At 42.3% G+C, this 24,110-nt stretch overlaps 2 protein-coding genes across 9 annotated transcripts in view; one reads left to right on the top strand and one right to left on the bottom strand.

The window, feature by feature from the left end:
- Positions 1 to 7,897, bottom strand: part of FARS2 (phenylalanyl-tRNA synthetase 2, mitochondrial) — a 537,047-nt gene extending 529,150 nt beyond the window's left edge. For 3 of the 6 annotated variants that reach the window (XM_088024111.1, XM_088024113.1, XM_028122924.2), the window contains exon 1: positions 7,808 to 7,891. The gene's annotated coding sequence lies outside the window, so the exon portion shown is untranslated. Of the gene's footprint in view, positions 1 to 7,807 lie in introns of all 6 variants that reach the window. The other 3 variants (XM_088024112.1, XM_088024114.1, XM_028122922.2) reach the window with 2 other exon arrangements.
- A 602-nt stretch (positions 7,898 to 8,499) lies between these two features.
- Positions 8,500 to 24,110, top strand: part of LYRM4 (LYR motif containing 4) — a 159,797-nt gene continuing 144,186 nt past the window's right edge. Inside the window, exon 1 of one of the 3 annotated variants that reach the window (XM_088024384.1) lies at positions 8,500 to 8,832. In XM_088024384.1, the coding sequence (XP_087880510.1) occupies positions 8,747 to 8,832 (86 nt within the window). In that variant the 5' untranslated portion in view covers positions 8,500 to 8,746. The remainder of the gene's footprint in view (positions 8,833 to 24,110) is intronic. The other 2 variants (XR_003612261.2, XM_028122848.2) reach the window with 2 other exon arrangements.

Below are 24,110 nucleotides of genomic sequence, written 5' to 3'. Positions count from 1 at the left end.
TACACTCACAACATTAAGAGGGCTTCAAAGAGGAAGATGTGCTTAAAGTTTGAGAAGGTGTCTTTGAGTATCTCTTAAACTCATACCAGGCAAATTAGGAAAGCTGGAAAGAATATTCCAAGCAGTTGGATCAGCATTTGCAATGGCCCCTCAGGGTCATATTGACTGTGTTAGTGAGTTTACATAAACTTTTTTAGACTTTATTCTAAAAATGATGTGGGGGTGGTATGGGAGAAGGGGGGAAGGGTGCCTAGCTGGCTCAGTTGGAAGACCATGCAACTCTCCATCTCAGGGTTGTGAGTTCAAGCCCCAGGTTGGGTGCAGAGACTACTAAAATAAATAAACTTTAAAAAAAATTTTTTAATAATAAAACAAAAATGAAGCAGAGGGGTTTTCTGGGGAGAAGGAAGATTAGCATAAATTACTGTCACATTAATCTATACTGAACACTTTATTTTCAAATAGTTGTCAAGACCACAGAAAAGGATTTTCAGAAAACAGTGTTAACTTAGCACCCATGGACTCTCCTTTAACAGAAGGACATTCCAACTCAGATTGAACATTCTGGTGAAACTGACCTTATTGTTAGGAAATGTATTAATCCGGGACAGTTTACCCAGAGGCTTTAAAAAGTAGGGAGTATAGGCGATTTTTGGAAGACCAGGGCTCTACAAATGAAAGCGGCCCCGTAACTACCATCACAACCAGATCTCAGAAGGCTGGAGGGGCTCTCACTGCATCTAGAAGCCAAGGTGTGAATGGGATTTCTAACAGAGCTTCACATCATCAAAGCTTGGGCACATGCACTTATTTCAAAGTACTCAAAGACTTGAAATAGATAACACTGTCCATACCTGGAAATGTCAAGGAGGGAAGAGTATGCCTGATAAGCTTTGTTCTATTTCATGATTTCTCCATTTTCACTCTTCCTGCAGTCCAGAATTCCAGAAATCGTTATAAAGATATTTCTCCCAATAAACCAATCCTTATTAAATGAAGCTAACTCTGTATCACTGTCTGCCAATATTACTGTAATCCATTTCACACAAGCCAGGCTTTTATACTCTTAACTATTATTAGTTAACTCCAGCTCACAATTACACAATATACAGGACACAGGTTTTCCAAGCTGAATTGCTTTAGCTGTGCTCAGCAAATAAATTTTTAAATTAGAAAGCTATGAAATATTAAATCATATAAAAGCATTCACTATAATGGCAAAGAAATCATGAATTCTGTTTAGCTTCTACTGGTAATAACATTCTCCAGCGTAATACTGCAATTAACTGTATGTATATGTCCTCCCAAAATTCGTATTAAAATCCTAAGTTAAAAACCAAGGTGATAGTATAAGGAGGTAGGGCCTTTGGGTGATTAGATCATGAGGATTCCTAAGGAATGGAATCAGTGCCCTTATAATAGAAGCCCCAGAGAGATCCCTTGTGCCTTCCATGTGAGAACACAGCAAAAAGACAGCTAATCTGCAAACCAGTAAGCTTTCACCAGACACCGAATTTACTAGCACCTTGGTCTTGAACTTCCCTGCCTCCAGACCTGTGAGAAATAAGTTTCTATTGCTTATAAACTACGCAGTTTATAGTATTTTGTTAGAGTAGACCAAACAGACTAAGACAAGTATCAAAGTTTGTGAGATAATAGAAAATATATATATTGGTCTCTGCCCCCAGTTCCTGTCTCCTAAAACCCTTGTAATTTTCCAAATGGTAGGAATACTAGAAGCATCTCTTGTTCTAAAATGTGGTCTTTGACCCCAGCCATGACACAGGGATCCTAAAACCCTTGAAAATTCCTAAGTGATAAGAGCACTAGGAGCATCATTTGTTCTAAAGAAGTGACTCTGGGTGAGCTCCTGTAAGGGTCCTGAAGGGAGCTGGTCACCAGAAAGACTAAGCCATGATTAGGCACTTGGGATTTTTGGCCCCATTCCCCCATCCCTACTTCTCTAGAGAACAGAGGGGCTGGAAATGTTGCTACTAATTGATCATGCCTACAGGAGGAAGCTTCCAACAAATCTCAATAGTATGGGGTTTGCAAAGCTTCCAGGTGGGGGTGAACACATCTACACAGGAAGGGTGATGCACCCGAACTCCATAGGGATAGAAGGTCAGGCACTCAGGGCCCTCCCAGACTTCACCCTAGGTATTTCTTCACCTGGCTGTTCATCTGTTTTCTTTATCATAGCCTTTAATAAACTGGTATGTGTGTTTCCTTGAGCTTTGTGAGCCTCTCCAGTAAATTACTCAAACCTAAGGAGGGGTCATGGAAACCTCCAATTTGCAGCCTAATCGGACAGGTGTGGGTAAACTGGGGAACTACTAGTTGCAAGTGGCATGTGAAGTAGGAGAGTAGGGGGGTCAGTCTTGCAGGAATGTGGAATCTGAGGCTACCTTCAGGTAGTGTCAGAATTGAGCTGAACTGTAGGACACTCAGCTGGTGTTGCAGAGAATTGCTCTGGTGTCAGTAAAAACCCCCAAACATCTGGTGACCATAGGTGAAATGTTCTGTTTGCGTAGTTAAGGAGACACACAGGAAAGAAACACACAACAGGAAAGAACTGTGGGATTTTCCTTTACAAAGATATATCGTCCTGGGGCACATGGGTGGCTCAGATTGTTAAGGTCTGCCTTCGGCTCAGGTCATGATCCTTCAGTCCTGGGATCGAGCCCCACGTTGGGCTCCCTGCTCATTGGAGCCTGCTTCTCCCTCTCCCTCTGCTGTTCCCCCTGCTTGTGTTCTTTCTCTCTCTCTCTCTCAAATAAATAAAATCTTAAAAAAAAAAAAAGATATATTGTTCTTCCAAGATAACAGTCAATATCACAGGACTTGGTACTGTATATCAGGAGACACTGACCTGGTCTTTCATCATGGATTAGCAAAACATAGGCTGTATTTTTCTTCTCAGCACAGTCAACAGTGCAGATCCTAAGTGTTTTCTGTAAACAACCAACTAATCTGGACAAACAAGAGATGGCAGTTACTACTCCCCACTCAAAGGAGTCCATCAGAGCTTCAAATTTGTCTTTATAAGAATTACTGACATGAAATGTTTGTAAACTGCCTGGAAACGCTCCTGGAAGAGAAAATACACTTTGAATAAATAATAGCTGTCATTACCATCACATGTAGCTGGTTGATTAACAAATCATTCGAAAACATACAAACAAGAAAACATCATTCCTTCAAGTTATCCCTCATAACTAGCAGGAAAAAGAATGAAGGTGATCTATAGCAGAATACTGCCATAAATCACACTGGAAAATAATTCCCATGTTGGTGGAGGCTTGTATTAGGAAAAGATGGTTTCTTTCCTCTAGAAGGCAAAGAATTTGTTAAAAAAAAAAAATTCTCTAGAAGTGACATTTGATACACTTCACACAAAATCAATTGTCAGTTTTATTATTGCTGCCCACAAGTAGGGGAACCCTTAGCCTCCAATCAATGAAGTTAGATTGTCTAGCTGCTTTCTAACTTTCTCAAAGAACAGATTTTTCTTAGGTATATTTGAAAAGAGCTTCTTCTACAGAAAGGTGAGTCTCAGAAATCCCTCATGAGGTAATGTCTGTGGCACACAAGAACAGACAACCTAAAAAAGGTATTCAAGTCTTTTCTAAGACATGGTAAAAGAAAAAAAAATGTAAATTTATCTTAAAAGACTAAAAAGCTAGTATAAAAATCTACATTTGAGATTTTCTGAATATTTGTTAGGAGCTAACCAGTTAGCTTTTACAAATAAGTGAATATCCAACTAAGTCAAAATTCAAATATGTCTGAAATTTACCCATATTATCCAAGAAAAATTAATACACTTCCAACTCCTAAAGCTTCCACTGAAGACCGTCTGTGAGGCAGTGTAGCATCGTGGCTAGACAGATCACATCTTGGACCAAGGCCCACCCTCCCCGCTTCCTAGCTGCTTAACTGCAGCTCAGTAATCTAACCTCTCAGCTTCCCTGTCCTGAAATGCAGTTAACAGCCTTCTTTCCCAGGGGGTCTCCAGAGGATCAACTGAGGTCCTAAAGGACTCAGCCTGGTGTCCACCCTGATGGCCTTTCCAGCTGCATCTCCTGCACTCACCTTCAAGCACTCTCCTACTCCCTCCCTCATGTTCCATAGGCTGTGATCACCTTTCCCTAAACCTCACTCACTCTCTCCTTTACCCTTTCTAAGGGTAAACCTTCATCCTGCAGTAACCATCTTACTGCCACACCCACACACCCAAATCCTTTAATTCCTTTCAAGGCTCAGCTCAAACCTAAATTCTCTCAAGGCCAACATGAACACTACCTCCTCCAAAAAGCCCCCTAATTCCCACAGATCAGTGTTTCTCTACCAGGCTGCAACCAATCTCCTGGGTAATATTAAAAAAAAAAAAAAAATTTTTTTCCTAAAGCCTGGAAATCAGCCATGTTCACTTTGTCCATCTGAGGTGTGGCCCAGGCACCACCCATGGAAGTGACTGCTCATGCTGAGACCCCACAGCGTTTCCCCAGTACTTCCCCTGCAGCACTTTGTACTATCTTAATTACATACAGATTGTATTTAAACTGTAAACTTTTGGAAAAAGGGATCAGTATTTGATATATAGCCCTCAAATATCCACAAGAACAGTGGCTTGAACTACCAGGCTGGTCAACTATCCATTGTTAAATGCAGAGGTAAACAGAATTTCAGTATTCCTAGAATACAGGATCAAAAATATAGTTTAAAACAAAAGCCGAGCAACACCTGAAAAACCAACCTATATTTCAATAGTTCAGATGTTAAGTTCTACTTGGGTGAACTAGCCAACGTCAAAAAAAAAATAATTTATCCCCAAAACAGACGGAACATCATCATAATAAATCAGGTACGGGCTAATCATGTCTGGTTTCACAGACGGTCCCTCCCATCCCCTCTCCCAGAGTTCCCTGAATGGGTCATGCTCCCTCATGCCTCCTGCTTTGAATATACACTACAAGCTCTTACCACATTCTTCATCTGGCTGTCACTAGTTCATTGTGGAAACACCTTCCATGATGGAAAGTCTTTCCTTAGGTCGAAGTCCTAGTTGAACAGCCCTCTTCTGTACTCCCCAGACACTTGGTAATATTACCCCATCATAGCACCTGTCAAAACAAACTAATACTTTGCTTATCTAGTTCCCTGTCCATTTCTGGGGAGAAAGATTCTCTTCATGGTAACTCCATCATCTTGGATAATATATGGCACTTAGGAAGCGTTCAATAAATGCTGAATAAATGAATGAATGAGAAAGAGGCCTTCAGTCTGTTCATCTATAAAAAGGACTTGATATCCAAGGTCTCTTCCAGCTTCATATTCTATTAGAATGAGGGTCAATAAAAACAAATGACAATTACATAAAATAAAGATTTAGATCCATGTTTAGAGTGGAATAATTTCTAAATCATAATGTCACAAGTTGCTCACTTATACAAGATTTTCTTTACACATCATTTTAATATTTAAGCCTAAGGCAATATACTTCTGTCCTATTACTTATTATGTTTGGAGAAATTTCTCTTCAAAAAGCATTAAGTGCTCATTAGCAATCCAGCAATCCTAATTTTAATACAAGGTAATACAGCGTTTTACATAGGTAAAGAACTATTAGTATTTCTTAACTATGGATAGGTGAATACTAAGGCAATTTTTACATTTTGAGGCCTAGATGGTAGTAGGTGGGTACCACTAGCTTATAGTCAGTACCTAATACAATATTCAGCCCAGAATAGATGCATATTAAAGGACATATAAGTAAGTAAGTAATCCTCAGGTACTGGCCCAATTCCAGTTCCAACCTCAGATAGAGCTATTATTGAAAACAGTCATCTCTGCAATAAAGATGTACAAAAATAGAGATTTAGCTTTGCAATGTAGTTTTTTTTTTATTAAGTGTTCAAGGCAATGATACCCAAGATACTGGTATATTATTTTAAATACAATAAAAGTATTTTTGTGAGGACTTAGCTTAGAATCTACTGGGACACTATCACTTTCCTAATCTCAACTACTCTTTGTACTAACAGATGACTAGGCTACCCAAACAAACTAAACTTTATATATTTATTTGAAAAGCTTTATTTGATTATAACAAAGTTAAGGTCATTTAGATACATTAATTATACACATTAATGATTAAATTGCGCGATAATTAGACATAAACAATTGTATACAATAATCATTACTCCAACTTCATTTTGTAGATGATAGCAAAATATAATAATGCAAGCCCTACTATTTTTATTTTTTTTAAGTTTGTTTATTTAAGTAATCTCTACAGCCAACCTGAGATCTAGAATTCACCAACCTGAGATCAAGAGTTGCATGCTCTATGACTGAGCCAGCCAGGCACCCCACTTTTTAAACAAACCAATGTAACTTTCATGTTTTTTTCTTTTACCTTGATAGCTTTCTTTATTTTTAACTTGCATGAATACTGTAGTTTTCCTAGGTGCTGCATTTTATATCATTAGCACTCATGTAAAATATTAAAAGAAAATGGCTCTAGATCTTACTCTGTAATAATGTGCAATTCCCTTGGTCTTGAACCTTTAATGCCAAGGAAAACTCAAAATATTAAAATCTCTTTCAATAATCCTGAGGTAAGACTTGCCCAATGACCTGATCAACCTGCAAGAGTGCAGAAGTTCAAATACCCTGGAGAAAACTGTTTTGATACTCATAGATGTAGGAGACCTTTTTTTTTTAAAAAAAAAAAAAGGAAGCTTAAAAAGATTTTAATGAAAGTATGTTCTCTTGGGGCGCCTGGGTGGCTAAGTGGGTTAAGCATCTGCCTTCAGCTCAGGTCATGATCTCGGGATCCTGGGTTCCAGCAGGGAGTGGGGCTCTCGGCTCAACAATGAGCCGGGCTGTCCGCTCAGCAGCGAGTCTGCTTCTTTCTCCCTCTGTGATCTCGCTCGCTCTCGCCTTCTCCAAATAAATAAATAAAATCTTATTTTAAAAAAGGATGTTCTCTTCCATGCATTTTTTTTAAATGAGACTGCGTTATAACGAGTAATATTAACAAGTATATCCGGGTGCAAGGACACCACGTCGCAAGCACACTAAAGTGCAGCAAGATCAGAAAAGTGTTTCCTGCCCCTAAAGTTCCAGAAAATACGAGATTTTGATATAAAGCAAGTGTCATTTTAAAGCCAGGTAAACTTAAAGATATGAAATACAACCACAACTCAGTGGTTGAAGAAAGATGGATGTTGAGGCAAACTTGTTTTTTACGTCTAAAGTTACTCCTAGCTGTGTTTTGAGCAAGAAAATTGTGGCTCTTCCTAAAGTTGACTATAGACAGAAAGAGTCCCAAAACGATAGAAAGAGTCCCAAAACGAGGCAGATGCTTTGCAAACACAGTAAGGAGAACTAGCTCAGGCTTCTCTACGCCCAGTCCTGCGTTCAGGGACCACAACGACCAACTTTATTCACCACTGTAACAAGGTGATTCTGAAAAGCTGACGTCTTCAGAGAAAGACCAAGAGAGAAAACTTAGCCATGAAGATCTTCAAGAGAAAACTTGCTTAACTTCTTGCTTTGGGTCTGAAAGAGCCCAAGAGAGTCCTTAAATCCCTGAGGTTTATCCCAATTAATTACCCACGCCACCCCACCTTTTGTATACATTAGATGACAAAACTCTTTGGGTCTGAAAACTCAAAAGTAAAACCTCGAGAGCTCAAAGAACACCCGAAAGGGGGGAAATCCCGTGGCCAAGTAACTCCCCACCACCAGCACTGACCGCCCACGTCGCACCCCACGCCGCAGCGAGGCCGGCACTTACCCACCGCTTGCCCAGGAGACCCAAACCGCGGTGTTTCAAATCTGAAGTGCGGCACGCTGCCTACTCTCCTGGGGAAGGCTCTTATCTCCCGCCCCCCCTCCCTTAAAGATACCCCCACAGCACGCTGGGCGCTGCCATTTTGACAAGAAAGGGGTCCTTGCTCCCGAGGCCCTTAGCCGGTCGCCCCGAGCAGAGCCGGAGCACCAGGGAGTCCCTCACCCACCGCCTCTGCGCCCCCCGCATCCAGTCCCTGCGCTCCAGAAAGCGCCCTGCACTGGGGGCCCACAGACAGAGCGCGGTAAAGTAAAGGCCCCCTGCAAACCCCGCTCGGCCTCTCAGGCAGCGCGGAGGGCGGCCCGGCGCAAGGGGCGGGTCATCTGCGGCCAGGGGCGGAGCGTCGACCTGCGGCGCGCTCGGTCACCCTGGCAACGCGACCTCGGACCTCGCGGAGATGCGACTAGGCGCTGCGGTGTGACACTACATATCCCCGCCACGACCCTAGGCCGTTCGCGAAGGCGCTCCTAGACTGGCTGCACGCACTCCGTGCTTCAGCCTCCGGCCTGCGTCCCTCCACAGGCTCAGCCCTTTCCCTGCGGCCGTTTCCCGTTCCCGCCTCAGCCCGCTGGTAGGGCTGCTGTACGCCGGAGCCTCGAGGCGCCGGCAGGGGACGGGAACGCCTCCGTGTCGGCGCCTCCCCCTTAAGCTGCCCGAAGCCTGCCTGCGCCCGCCTGCGCCCGCCTCCGAAGCGGCGCGCGACGCCCAGCGCCCCGAGGCGCGGGCCGGTGCTCACCCAGGCCTAGGCCCGGGCCGCTAGCAAGACCGAGCCCCACCGCATTTTATTTTATTTCGTTCGTGGTTTTGCACAGACTGAAGTTTCGTGAGTTAGGTTAAACTCGGGACCTTCTCGAAGAGGACCCATTTTTTTTTTTTCTTTCCAAAATGGCAGCCTCCAGCCGCGCACAAGTGTTAGATCTGTACCGGGCGATGCTGAGAGAGAGCAAGTATTTCAGCGCCTACAATTACAGGTGACCCGGCGGGCGGCGGGGGCCGGGAGGTCCGGGGTGCAGGGAGCTCCTGTCCCGCGCCGGCAGCTTCGGGACGGGGATGCAAAGGCTCCGCCGCGGAAAAGCGTGCCCCTGCGGACCAGCGTGGCTCTCTGAAACCTCGGGGGAAAAGCAAGGTTGGGCTTGCCCTTCGTTGTATCGAAGAGGTTCAAGTCTTGTGATGTTTTCCCCCAAGTCGAATACCGTGGTTCTCTGGGCGCGTGGTTACTGGTGTGTTTCTGCCATGAGAAGAGTGGACGTGGAAGCTGCAGGTGGTCAAGCTAGGACCCGTTTGTCGCACACCTAGAACTTCCCCTGGGATTGCAAGAGTCGATAGTGGAAGTGAGCAGCCAGTAACACATGTCCAAAAGCTGAAGCCTCGCTCTAGCCACTCTAATGTCCTAGGTGCCTTAACTACCTCTTTTGGTTGCAAGAATCAAATCCTTTCTACTTAGGGCACTGGCTTTGAGGAGGGCATGAGGCAAGGACAGGGTTTATAAGGAGATTCGAGGAGCTGTAAAGGAAAAAAACTCTCACAAACTTCTGGGATACGAAACGTTTATCTTGGCCTCATCAGATAGGGATACAGCTTAAAGCATCTTTGCAGCAGGAGAATGAGAGTCTAAAGTTGCATCCCTCAATGTAGCACACAACTTTCTCCATGCCTGCCCCTTTCTCATATTTGCTCCTGAGTCCCTTATTCACTTCATGTGTCTTTCATCTACCTCACAGCCTCTGCTTTCTTTTTTGCTTCCTTATAACTTCTGACCCATCGTTACTGTATATATCTTAATGATTTTCTCTCTGCATCCTTTCAGATTTGGTGTTTCCTACTAACTACCTGATCATCTCAGAGTTCGAGCCATATTTATGCCAGGTCTCACTTTGGGTGACTGGCCAGCCTAAGAGTGTCCTAGGAGACAGTCTGGTCAGATAGGCGCCACCCTCCCAGTGGGTATATGAGTTGGCAGGCCCTATGATAAGTAGACCCATTACAACATTGGTTATGGGAAGAATACCAAACCTCTCAAGCAGTGACTATCTAATTTTTAGTAGAAAAGGTATTCATCCTGTAAATTTGAGAACAACATCTGGGTCCTACCAATGAGACCAGTCAAATGGTTTAAAGAACCATTTCATGGGAGAGCATGATTTTATTTAATGACTTTGGAAGGTAAAGTTTGTAAACATTAGGGATACTGGTGGAATTTTAACAAAAAATTAGCCAAGTACTTAGCACCAAGAACTTCACCAAGTCTGTTGAAGAAAGCTACAAAATATGCAAGTGAATAAGTGGAAACCAGTTATTTGCAGTCTGGAAGAAGGTATTTTGTCATTTATATTTACTGAGAATGAACAAGAACTGGGAATCAGCACACAGGTCATACACTGAAGGGAGGGATAGGGTAGATATGAAAGCACATCACAGAAAAGTCAAGGAGGAGTCCTCAGAGAATATGTCATCTTCAACAAGTCACTCAATTTTCTTGCTTACAAAAATAGCTTGTTGGACTAGGTAATCTCTGAGGACTCTTACATTACTAAAAATCCATTTGGAAATGATTTGTGAGCCAGGTGGTGAAATCCACATTTGAGGCAAAACTTTTATCAAGTGGATAAATGCCAAGTCAACAGGGGTAAACTGCAGGAAAACCATTCGAATTGTACCTGGTGAGCAGAAAATTGGAAATGAGTTTCTGTGTGAGCCACTGTAAGGTAATATACATTTAGAAAAATAATTGTTCAAATTATACTTTGAGTAATGCTTTTGAACTGAATTTATTATACATGTGTAAATGTATTAACTATAGGAATCTAATAATCATTTTACACTTTCTTGAAATCATGGACCTAAAACCTGAGACTTCCACTGGTATGATCTCTAAGATATTAAACTTGTTAAAAAATAATGTCCTTCTGTATTAAGGCTATGTCTTGTGAATTTCAAAGACAGCCCCTTCCCCCTTGTGAAGTTCTCTCTATTGGGCAATGCCCTTTAAACACTCTTGTCTTGAGTTCATCCTCTTTTGAGATTCAGTTCAATCATGACCTTCTCAGGACAAAGGTTTTCCTAACTCTCCTCATTCACAACCCCAACCTCCATCCAAGCAGGTCTTAAGTGTCATTTTACTTCAGTGCTTCCAAAAACATGTCTGAAGACTAATTTGCCCTGTGTCGTACCAAAACCTGGAGATAGAAAGATAAGAGCTTTGGGTTCAGCAAAGCACCTACTATCAATGGCTTTTTTAACCTCTGTGGGACAGTTATAGAAACCATTTTCACAAACTGTGTTAAGTGCTGTGATGGGCATGCACAGGGGTGAAATCAAGAATACTTCCCAGAAGATGACATTGGGTCAAAGGCATGAAGCAGCATAGTACACTCCAATAACAACAAACAGTAGAAGATTATTTAATTGCTGGAGAGTTAAGTGTGATTCAAGGGTGACAGGATGAGACTGAGGGTGAAAAAGACCACATACTCAGGGGCCTAGGCACCATGCTAAGGAACTTGGACTTTATTCTTAGCTGACAGGCAGCCAGTAAAGCCATTACATACTAACATAAATAACATTTTTATGAAAAGTAACCATTAAATTAGTGACAAGAGTGACATTGTTCGACATTTTTGCAAATCTCTTTAATGTTTGACTTAATGAAAGAAGGGTAGATTCTTGTATTTGTGTCTGCCTACGGCCTGTTGCTATATCACATGTCATTTAGCCTCTGGGAAATTCCACTGTACACGCATAAGAAAATGAGAGTAACAGGCAAATGTCTTCTTGGTATTGTGAAAACAGTTTTCCTGATGGATCCCCTGAAAGGTCTCAGATCCCCCACTGGCCCCTGGCCCACACTTGGATAACACCATAGTGTCTAAAAACGAAAAGAGAACAAGCAATGAGAGTAGTGTCACAGAAGTCCAGATTGTCCCGTGTTTTGGGAAAGTGGTTGTGGTCAGGGGCACTTGCTTTAGCGAGGTCCAATAAATTAAGATGGAAATGTGGTCCCTGGTGTCAGCAGTACGGAGATCTCTAGGGACATTTACCAGAGCAGTGTTAGTGCGGTGGTTAAGGCAAAACCTGGATTGTGGGGGTTGAGAAGTGAATCAGAAAGAAGTAAACAGCCACAGTTAGTGTAAACCAACCCATCACCCCAGGAACTCTGGTTAACATAATAGGGGTGTTTGGATAACTGCTAGAGCAAGACCCCACAAGAGGTGAGAAGTGCTGTGTCTGAGAGCACAGCTGGTCTTGGGACAGGAGAAGGGACACTTTTTCATCAGTGGGTGAAGGAGGTGAAGTTGGGAAAGGATGGGAAGTTGAGGTGATTCATGTCATGCCTGACAGCCAGTTTCTGGATGAAGTGGAAAGTAAGTGGATGTTGAGGAAGCACTGTGCTCTCAGATTTATTATTACACGTATCAAACACTATTGTCATTGTAGGTTTACTTGTGTCTGCCATTCATTCCTTGAAAGCAGAAATTCTGTTTTTTGATCTATCCCTAGTGCTTAGCACAGTAACTATGCAGTATATGTTTATAATTATTTGTTAAAAAGTAAAAGGAAATTGTATTCAGAAGTAATTTTTATCAGCCATTTCTCCTCTTATAGGTTAAAAATAATGTAAAATATGAGAAAAAGCAAAAATAATGCCCAAATGCTTACCAAATTGAGTATCAGAACTCCTTTCTTCATTAAATATTTTGAGTATTACACTTCTTGTACACTAAGCATTGAGGTGAGAGCTGCAAATCAAAATGAGCCTCCCATTAATGGTAGAGAGTGGTAACTGACCATTGACCTTAAAAAACAAAAGAGCCCATTATTTCACCAGCCAAATGAGTCTCTTTGGGAACAGAGGAATTGCAATTCAGGACAGGCAGGCTGTGGCAAACCATAAGCCAATCTGGAGAACAAAGGAGAGGGGCTGCTTGGAACAAAAGACTGTTGGAGGAAAGTGAAGAGTTGAGGGTGTTGGTGGTTCCTCCTTGGCTGAGGTTGTGGCAGTTTCTCCTTGGCTGGGTGGGTGCTGGGCAAGGAGATAACCTTCTTTCTGCTGGGATAGTAATGTGAACTTCTTCCGGTCCATTAGTGTGGGGTAAGCTAGATGGAAAGTTCGTGAGTGACAGGTCCCCCTACAGGGCTCGCCAACTACATTTCAAATGAGACTTCCCTTTATTAATTTTCATAGTATCATCAGAAGTTTATCAGTAAAGTTCATGGGGCATCTGGGTGGCTCATTCGGTTAAGCGTCTGCTTTCAGCTCAGGTCGTAATCCTGGGGTCCTGGGATCCTGGGATGGAGCCCAGCGCTGGGCTCCTTGCTCATCAGGGAGCCTGCTTCTCCCTCTTCCCCTCCACCTCCCCCCGACTCGTGCTCTCTCTCTCTATCTCTCTCGCTTTCTCAAATTAATAAAATCTTTAAAAAAAAAAAACTACCAGTAAAGTTCAAAGGAGGAAAAGGTGTATAGGGGAGCTGTCCTCATAAGCACCACCTTAAAAATAGATTATCAATAGGAATGCTTTTGAGTGCAAGTAATAGAAAACCTTTACACAGTATATAAGGCGTTTATTCTCACATAGAGAAGGTCTAGAGGTAGGTAGCTGGTCGAACTGATTTAGCCACTAGATGATGTCAAGGTGTCTGAGTGTTCGTTTTCCTCTCATGCTTATGCCTGGTGGTTGCAAACAGCTATTGAAGTTCCAAATATATCCTTATTCAAGGCAAGAAGCAGAAAAAAAGGGTGCCCCAACCAGGAAATAGTAAGCTTTGTCTCATAAGGAAAGGGTAAACTTGGAACCGTTCTAGTGGACTTCTGGTTATAGCACTGACCAGAACTCTGTTACATTCTGCTCACTAGCTGGGCTTGGGGCTGCAAAATGAGGGTGTAGCTATTCCAGCCTCTGTGGTGGAAGGCAGCAAAGAGAAAAGGATTGGGAATGACTGCTGGGCCAGCCACCAGTTAGTGTGTGTGCAACTAGGGACACGTAGACATGGGTGGAGGAGCACTCCAGGCACAGACAATGGGGTGTCGTGCCGGGGAAGTAAAACACAAGGGGCACCTCGAGGCCAGAAGCACTGGATTGGAGTTCCAGCATAGATGACTTTGAGTGCTGGTCGAAATAGTCAGCAAGTAATCAAATGGGTCTAAGACAAAGGTGAGGATAGAAAGGATAAACAGCTTGACTAAAGTCGGCAACTGGTAAAGATAGAATGGGAACTAGAATGCCTCCCAGCCCCCAGGGCACTGCTTTTTCCAGGACTCCACCCTCCTCAGTGGAAACTTCCTACAACCCCATGCATCCTCTGACTTGGCCTTCAAAAGTGTTAGAAACATCAATCTAAAGATAGATATTTTCACAATTTATTTTTCCAGCTGCAGTAGCTAAACAGGTTCTCCCTAGTTTTGTGACTGGTAAATTACTAACCGTTGGTAATGACAGGTCTCAGTTACTACCTGCTACACCACTGAACGCAACATGATTGAAGCCTGATTGAAGTCTTGATGGACTAAATAATGGTTCCTATTTAGTAGTCTGTTCTCTTTGAACTAGAAGCTGAGGACGTGGAACCTTGAGCTCCTGGACACAGCAGGAACCAGGCAGATGGTTTCCTCCACAAGTTCTGTACTTACTGTTACAGAACTTTAGACATTGACTAACTGTTTTGCCCCATGTGCCACTGATTGATCAAGAATGCCAAGGTGAGTAATACTAATTCTAATGTGAATAGCATCAACACCAAGCACCTTTCCCTTTCTAAAACAGGACAGCTGCACTAAAGACCTCACTGCCGAATATTCTTTGGCTTTGGAACAAATGAACAAATCCAGTTTTGTCTGTTCCTAACAGTTCTTGAAAGCTCATATATATTATTGCACTAGAGCCTTGGAGATAGAATACAAACACAGGATGGTTCAGCAGCTTTTTGGCATTCTTAACAAGATTATTAGGATTTTTCCCCCAGTAAAGAAGTTTTCTGTTTTTTTTAAGTCTTGAAATGGATGTGTATATTATGAGCAATCAAAGAAACCACAGAATTCTGTCATAAGCAGCTAAAGTAGAGTTTTGCTCACTATAAAATGTGGACAAAGCATATCTCTCTGAAAATTTTTTTAACTTTATGTCACAGGCTATGCAAGAACACAGAAAAGGAGGAGAGGAATAAAAGAGAAAAAGACAACTCTTAAATTTTCTAAGTTCTTCCCAAATTTACTCTTAAATTTGTTCCAAGTATCTACCATTGAACTCATGGAATAGCCTGTGGCACTTTATTAGAACCATTGTTAACTGATCCCTTCTTTCTACAAATCCCCACAACAACTAGAGACAGTTCATTTGTACTGAAGAAAAACAGCTTCTTAGACTCTTCAAAGAAGGATTATTCATTAACCATTAAATATGCTTGACATTTCAAAAAATTTTTTTTCTTTTGTGGTTGCTAAGTTCTGCCATGGCATATAGCAGGAAAATAAGTAAAATTGTACAATTAACTTTGAGAAGAAAATATTTAACATAGCCTGAATTGGGGGGGAAAATAACATTTTTTCTCTTGACAGTAGAGCAAAGTGTTAAAAAATTATTAGATCTATGTGTCATTGTTGACTTACTGAGTTTAGTTTATAAAAGTTTCCAGATTCTATTATTCTATTTATGCTTTATCTTGGCCCCTAAATATTTAAAAAATTTATAAGAATACATACAATAAGATGAAATAATTGTCATAATTAAAAAATAATAAATGAGAGATTCAGGGTAAAGAGAAAATAGAGAATGTTGTTAAGACAGTAAAGGAGTAAAGCTAGACCACAAAATGCAAAAAGTAAATGGGATTTCCGTAAAGTATCTTTAAATTATTCTGTGTTAAGGGTATTGCTTTTTTTTTTTTTTAACACAAGTATACTTACAAAACTTTGTTTGAGAACTGCTGTAATGAACATCATAGAAAATTGCCTGCCTCTTAACAACTTGCATCAATAGCCATATGACTGCTTTGTCGTGGGTGAAAGGTACTTCATTCTCTATTTCTTCTCTTCTATGACCCCTTTCCTGACACTGAATCCCATTTCATCAGGTAATGGATTTTTACATATGTCTTAGCATTTATTTTCTCAATTAACTGGTACTTGGCCAATTTAGGAAAATTCTACAGAAACCAAATTAATAAAACTAGATCAGTGACATGAGCCAAGCTGTGAATTTCTGGATTTAGCAAGAGTGAGCTGAATTAAGTTGGGTCCTCCTGGCTTTTGTTTGTGTTAGTAATAGGAATGCCTTGAATAGGGTTCCTTCAGTTGATCTCTACCCTCCCATTTTAAGAAGCAAATTTAGAATTTCCAAAGTTATGACATAGTAATGTATCACTGTGACATCTTGGTTATCTGTGTGGCTTCATAGCCACTCATTACTGGAATTGTCTTTTAAAGTATAGCAGTTTTTTTTAACTCAAATATTTTGAGATTTAAACCAAAAAAAAAAAAAAGCTCACAGAAAAGTCTTTCATGACAAATAAAAGAGAAATGAAAGTTGCAATGACTTGATGCTAGAACTTCTCTCTTCTTTTCTTTTACACCGTATTTCTTCCTCTAATATTATCATTCCTCAACTAATTTGCTTTAAATATTGTTTTCAGTATTATGAGTGAGAATCATGAGCAAGGCAGTCTTGACTTAGAAAGATTCCTGGCCTTTGAATCAAGAAAACTTGCTTCGGGGGCACCTAGGGGTTCAGCTGGTAGAACATACCACTCTTTTTTAAAGATTTATTTGTTTGTTTATTTGGGGTGGCAGGTGGGGGAGCAGAGGGAAAGAGAGAATCTCAAGGAGACTCCCCACTGAGTGTGAAGCCCAATACGGAGCTCGATCCCAGGACCCTGAGATCATGACCTGAGCTGAAATCAAGTCAGATGCTCAACCACCTGAGCCACCCAGTCACCCCAAAGCATAGCACTCTTGATCTCAGGGTTGTGAATTCAAGTCCCATGTTAGTAGGTGTGCAGATTACTTAAAAGAAAAACATTTCAAATTTAAGGTCAATGAGCTCTGTTACCTTGGTAAAAATCATTTACTCCCCAGTATGACATCTATAAAATGAGAGTACTAAAGTTGCCAAACTTTCTGGCAGAGTGTTTGGCATACAGCAGGTACTCCAAAGTCACCCCTATATTTCAGCAGATACAGGTAAATTAGCTACTACATAGTTATCTTTTACACTGGCAGTCCAGCTGCCAAATCATTGAAATTTGTAGTAGCCAACAGTGATTTAACCAGCTCAAGTTAAACTTTTGGAGTCATTCTGTGCCAGGTATTTATTCGTATTTGCCAGGTATTTATTCTCAGTCCAGAAAACTCTTATCACTGGAATACATAGTTTCAATATGGTGAGATTGGCTTGAGCCTTCATTCAGCTAACCTTCTTTGGATACCTGCCATGTGCCAGACCCTTTGCTCCCTGCTAAGGTACAGAGATAAACAGAACATGATCTTTGCCTGAGGAGCTTTGCAGTTCAGTGCCCACAGTAATACATTCACTGCAAATTTTATAACAGTGTGGTGGCAGTGTACTGATGGAGAATTGAGCATCGTGTGGTGGAAGCAGACAGGCAATGCAACATAGCCTGTCCAGAAGGGGAGTGAGGTTTAGAAAGCAATGGTAGCTGGCCCGAGCTGTAAAGATTCAGTAGGGATTTGCTGGTGAAGAAAGGCAGAAGCAGAGGGGACAGATGTAAAAAAAAAAAAGGTGTAATTGATATTGGGTGTGAGGGACTGCCAGCAGTTTGGGCCACTGATGGCAGACAGAGGGCGAAGATGAGAGTAGACAGATCACGGAAGTGAGACCACAGATGACAGAGCCCCAAGTGCCCTGCCAGACTGCTGGGATGTGTTTCTAGGCAGTGGGAAGCCATTAGGTATTTTAAGCAGACTACAGGTACGCCTTTAGCTGGACCCCAGACGTGAAGGGGATTGAAGACAGAGGCCAGTTAGGAGGTAACGGCATTAGTTCTATTGAGTCCTGATGGTAAAGGCCAAACTGGAGCAGTGGTGATGAATGAAGAGAAGAGACTGGTTTTGAGATACACTGAGAAGTAGAATTAGCTGGTCTTCGTGATTGGTTGAATATGTTGGATTAGAGGGGATGACTCGAACTTCAGTGAGCAGAATATAATTGGAAGGAGGAAGACCATTCAAAATGAAACATCACACATATCAGGGACAGTGCCTCTGTGGTACAAGGAAAACATTTCCCATGAGTACCTTTGTGTGCAGTGATACAGCTTCAGGAGAGTATCTGGATGTTTCAGACAGGATTTTTTTTTTCTAAGATTTTATTTATTTATTTGAGAGGGAGAAAGAGCCCAGAGGGAGAGGGAGAAGCAGACTCCCCACTGAGGAGGGAGCGCGATGCGGGGCTTGATCCTAGGATGCTGGGATCATGACGTGAGCCAAAGACAGATGCTTAACTGACTGAGCCACCCAGGTGTCCCTCAGGCACAATTTTTTTTTAAGATTTTTTATTTATTCATAGAGAGAGCATGAGCAAGAGGAAAGTCAGACGGAGAGGGACAAACAGACTCCCCACCACGTGGGGAGCCCAGCGTGGGACTCAATCCCGAACCCCAGGATCATGACCTGAGCCAAAGGCTGATGCTTAACTAACTGAGCCACCCAGGTGCCCCTTCAGACACAATTTTAAAGCATCTCTTTGGCCCTAGATGTTAACTTAATCTGCAACACTGTATAAGCTTAGCTCACTTTTGTTTCTCCAATTATGTAGCTTTCATACATTAATTTTATTTGCCAGTTAATATTCATCAGTGTTCAGTTAGTTCATTTTATTTGTTCTCAGGGTAATTATTTGTTTTATTTATCACATGGCTCATTAGATGTCATTAGTGCCTCTATTAACCTTATATTCTTTTGTTTCTGGGGTAATTTTTGAGTGGATTTAGTACACCCCCTTTTGCCTAGTTTAAAATTACTTATGTGATCAATTCATTACAATTATATATATTATTCTATAGCATATTTATTCACTTAATGCCCTCATCCTTTCTTTTTGTGCATCCACAGTTTGAGAATAAATACAAATATTTTCCCTATACAATTATCCCTCCCTGGCATCTGATCCCTAACAGTGAGGTTGTCTTAACCAGAAGTCATTTCTATAGGCAGAAGCATCTCATCTAAAATCTCCTTTGCCCTTTACTAAGCAGAATGCTAAATTAATTGAGAAACTAGTTCCTTGCAGCCACACTGGAGCCAGAACAAGCCATTGATCCTCTCTCCTGGTCCAGTGGTCTCTTACTCATTCAACAGTTCTTTATTGAGGATTCACATTGTACTCGAGTTCAGTGTTCTGTTTCTTCCCTTCTCAGACCAAGGATGAAAAGATTTCAGGACTGTGACAGACCTCTAAACTCATGGAGACAAGAAATAGTAAGCACAGCTTTTAGTGGCAAACCTAATGCCACTAAACCCCAAACTTGAAACTCTAAAGGAAGGCAATCCCGGGAGGTGTTGAGTAAATTAGGGCAGATCCTGCTGGGCAGCCTCCTGGAAGGGATGTTGCTTACAGGCTCTGCCCCCTGCAGGCCCCAGAATCCTGACTAGAACATTCAGTCTCAAAAAAAAAAAAAAAAAAAAAAAATTCAGTGTCATCACCTAGTTTCAGCACCTCTCCTTCCTCATGTCTGAAGGACTGGCTTCCCGTGAGACTCTGATATACCCAAAGGTCTGTTCATTCCCAGGTTCCTGTGCTTGGTTCTTCTGCTTTTCCCTCTTTGTACCTTCCCTTTAATTTTATCACAATCTGTAGTTTCATTTGCCACCTTGATTTGGTGTTTACTCCCAAGTCTGTTTCCAGCTCAAGCACCAGATGGAATAGGCAACTCACACACATCCAGACCTGCCCAGCTAAGCTGGGGATTGGGCATTCGTCCAAGATACCTTCCCTTTACCTGGCTTCCTGTTCTTCCACATTCTACCTGGACACCACTCAGGCCCATCCCCTCCTCTTCATCCCTGCTAGCTTAGCTCATCGTTACTCTTCATCTCGGTGGCTGCACCCCTGTTCTACTGTCAGTCCGCTCTGTAACCCCTCTAAATGCAGGTAGCTAACTTGCTGAGCAAGGTGCTGGGCACCAGTAGGTGGATGATTTCTTTGAGGAAGGAGTACCATGGTTTATCCAACTGAAGGACCTTATAAGGACCAGAGTCAAAATTTGAACCCAAAACTTTGGCTCTAAGATATGCTTGCTCCCACCCAGCCACCCTACTCCCCCTGTTTAAATGCACCAGAGGCTAGACGTGGCTTTTGGAGTAAAATTCATTCTTAGCTTCACATGCCCCTCTTTGTGTTCTGCCTCCTCTCTTTCTGTCTCTTTTCACTTCAGCCAGATCAAACTTCTCCCATTTTCGTAATGGTGCCACGTGGCTTTAGGCCTTCATGTGATCACATACTGGTTCCCTCCCTTAGTACAGCAAAACCTAATCATCCTTCAGAATTCAGCTAATAGGCTGACTCTTGATAAGCTCTCTGAAACCTCCCAACCCCACTCTATTTCCTTATTAAACAAAATTTTTTTTTTTTAAAGGAAACGGGTGCCTGGGTGGTTCAGTCAGTTAAGTGTCTGCCTTTGGCTCAGGTCATGATCCCAGGGTCCTGGGAGCAAGCCCTGCATCAGGCTCCCTGATCAGCGGGAAGTCTGCTTCTCCCTCTCCCTCTCCCTCTCCCTCTCCCTCTGCCCCTGCCCCCAACTCATGCTCTTTCTCTCTCTCAAATAAATAAATAAAATCTTTTAAAAAATAACAACTAAAGGAAAAATTAAAAAACTTTAGTTGCTTCTCATTGCCCTTGATAAAGTTCACAATCCTTACCATGGCCTACATTTGCCATAGGGTCAGTTTCCCTGCCTCTCTGGCCCTATATCACCTTCCCTTTTGGGGGATGCTCTCCTCACATTGCCCTTTTCTCAACTTTCTGAAATACTATGCTGCCCTGAACTCATGTTGTTCCTCTGTCTCAAAGGTCTTTCTCTGTCCGTATAGGTCACCCCTCCCTGCTCACTCAGCTGGACCCCAGCAAAGGCACATGCCTGTGCTGTAAGCTCTCACAGCCCCATGACTGCTCTGTCATGACACTTCCACCAGGTGTAATTCTATGTGGACTTTGTAATCACCTCCGTAACGTCTGCCCCACTAGTCTGCCCTCAGGCTGCAGGAAGTCAAGGACTGTGTGTGGTTTTGCTCACCACTATCCCTGCAGCATCCAAGCCAGGCACGAATGGATTGTATTTATGGTGGCTCCTTCCTTGTCTTCCAGACACTTTGTGCAAAATCCTGCCATGTTAATTCCCCCATCACTCTTGTCCTTGTTCACTATACTGTCCCCGGGACGTAAGGACTGTGTTTGAGTCAACTTCACTTTCTCAGTGATAACACACTGGAAAAGCAAAAGAAATGTGTGAGTGAAAGCCATGTGTACGGGTAACTGCTTATTAACAAGGATAAGTGAAAAGATTAACTACCGGGGTGATCATGTTTAGGGCACAGATGGTCACATAATTTTCTTTAACTTCCTTCTTCACATATCTGAATACAGAGGCATCTCAGAGAATTTTAAGATAAGATTTGGTTTCCCCAACCAAATTTATATCCAGCCTTTTTTCCCCCAGAAATTCACCTATAATATTTAAAAAGGCCTTCCTGCAAATGAAACCAGCTTGATTTCTTTCTCTTTGGGACCACTGTAAGGTGTATGTAGGCAAGCCCATTACTAACAAGTGATCACACAGTACTAGGGTAGTTTTTCAAGCTGCCTCCCCAAGCTGAAGGAACCCCAGTAGGCGGTGTAAGCTACAGCAGGAGCCCCGAGGAAGGGCCTCCCAGCCTCCCCTCCCTCCCCCACGGGCGGCGGAGGCTGGCTGGCTGTCTGCTGTTAGGAATGCTCACGTGTGCGCGCTACACCCAGCCTGCCCATCCACATCCATGTTGCCACGGTTGCTGAGGCCTCTCAGAGGCTTGAGCTAGGTGAGTGTAGAGAGAACAGGTCCCAACTTCTATCCCAAGCTAGGGCAGAACTGCTTCTCTCCATAGAGTGAGGATCTCAGGTTTGGGACCGTTTCTTCCTACATTTTGGCTAAACACACGAGCTACATCAGACAGGATTCTCTCTTCTCCCTTTCCAGCACTCCTGCTCTTGCATCCTCAGCCAGATACTCTCCATGCCCTAAGACCTTCAGACGTGGTCTGAAGGACGAGCAGGGATGGGGGAAGGGGCTCTATCACAGGGATGTCCTGTCAGCAGCATTGTTAAGAGGTAGACTCGATTCAGAAAGCAAGATGTGTGGGCCATATGGTTTCTTAAAAGCCACTTCCATTTTCCTTCTAAAAAAATAAAAACACAAGGAAAAATTCTCCCAAAACTCTGAGTCATCTCAGGTGATGAACAAATGAGACATCTCAGGCGAGGAACAAAACTTGGTATGGGAAGAAAAAAAGTCCATGTTGTCAGAACTGTCTGTCACTGGTAGTGATTGTGGACACATTGTTTTCTTAAGATGCCACCATCTGTTTCACTGAGAAGAATTTTCAAAGGTCAGAAGAACCAGTGCAAGATGGTAAAGAGAAAACAAGCTTCTTTGTTTTAATTAATTAAAAATAACCAAAATGCCAAAAACTACTTCTTCTTTCATAACCTCTACTACTAACCTAGGCAGTCGTTTCCTGGCAATAATGTTATTTCCACAATGATTAACTTTAGTCCACAATCACCTGGAAAACCTCATGTATTTCAGGCATACAATTATCACAGAGGATTGTCTCTGGCATCCTTCTAACCCTGAGGAATAAGAGGGAATCCAGTGTTTATTTTTACTATATCTTCCATTTTTTTTCTTCTTCTTTAAGGATGGAGGAAAGAGTTATTACCTTTCAGCACAGCCTGTTTTCATTTTGCAATTCCTTTATATTTTCATTTGCGAGCCTGAAGACAAATGTGTTCAGAATATTAGAACCTAAGAAAAGAGAATCTGGTTGATTTCTTTTCTATTCTCGAAGTCTTTAACATGTGCAAGAGAATGGGAGCTATGGACAGCAGGGCTCAAAACCCACATTTTGTGCTCCCAGGGTCTTAAATCTCTCTGGAGTCCTGAGTATCTGCCTCCGTGATGGAGGTAAAACACCTGGGTCAAGTGTGGATAGAGCAGACGGATGAAATTAACAGAATTTGCCCTTGAAGGATTTGCTGGTTCCTGCTGTATTTTGAGTCCTTGAAGAGCAGAAATCTTGTCATACTTATATTGTGTTTTATTTTTAAACCTCCCCCTCCCTGACTTTGCCTATCGTAGGGACTCTCCTAAAAAGTGCAAGCAGGCCAGCAAATTATTAAATGAGAATTTATGTGTGAGGGCTTCATAATCTATGAAGCACTTTCAAATTAAGGTAGCGATAATATGGTTGGGAGTGTTTGAGTTTGTCTTACTTAGGTTGAAATAATTGTATTTTATGACATCACTAAGGATGAAGGACTCTGTTAGAATCCCAGGATTCCTGAGTCAGACCAGTGCCATGTATCATTATTTTATGGCACTTCAGTTGTCCACCACCAACACCACAGTTGCCTTTAGGCCTCCCATGTCTATTTTCCTCTCCATGATCCTTGTGAACGGTAACTTTTTTTTTTTATTTTTTTTTTAAGATTTTCTTTATTTGCAAGAGAGAGAATGAGAGACAGAGAGCATGAGAGGGAGGAGGGTCAGAGGGAGAAGCAGACTCCCCGCTGAGCAGGGAGCCCGATGCGGGACTTGATCCCGGGACTCCAGGATCATGACCTGAGCCGAAGGCAGTTGCTTAACCAACTGAGCCACCCAGGCGCCCAATCCTTGTGGACGGTAACTTTTTGACAAAGGCACTGACATATCACATATCTCTGGGAGCCATACTCACTCAGTTAACAAATATTTATTGAACTTCCACTGTATAGCAGGCGTTCTGCTGGGCACCAGAGATAGAGCAGAAAATAAAACTTATCGGAGTCCTGCGTTCCTAGAGTTTTCATTCTAGTAAGATTGTGTTGTAACAGGAGCCTTCCAACACTTTGATAACTAGATCCACTGTAGGTAGTAGTCTCACACACGTATTTACCAAATTCAGGCTTAGTTACAGTTTCATTCCAGGGGTTAAAAGCATTAGGAGGACTGATTTTATTCAAATTCTGATTAAAATCATGTTAATAAAATCAGCCCTTGCCACTGAGGCTGT

The sequence above is a fragment of the Eumetopias jubatus genome, unplaced genomic scaffold (assembly GCF_037043125.1).
Source record: "Eumetopias jubatus isolate StellerSeaLion01/CBP00866 unplaced genomic scaffold, mEumJub1_p1.0 scaffold_6, whole genome shotgun sequence".
Taxonomy (NCBI): domain Eukaryota; kingdom Metazoa; phylum Chordata; class Mammalia; order Carnivora; family Otariidae; genus Eumetopias; species Eumetopias jubatus.
This window is presented reverse-complemented; position numbering and strand designations above follow the sequence as displayed.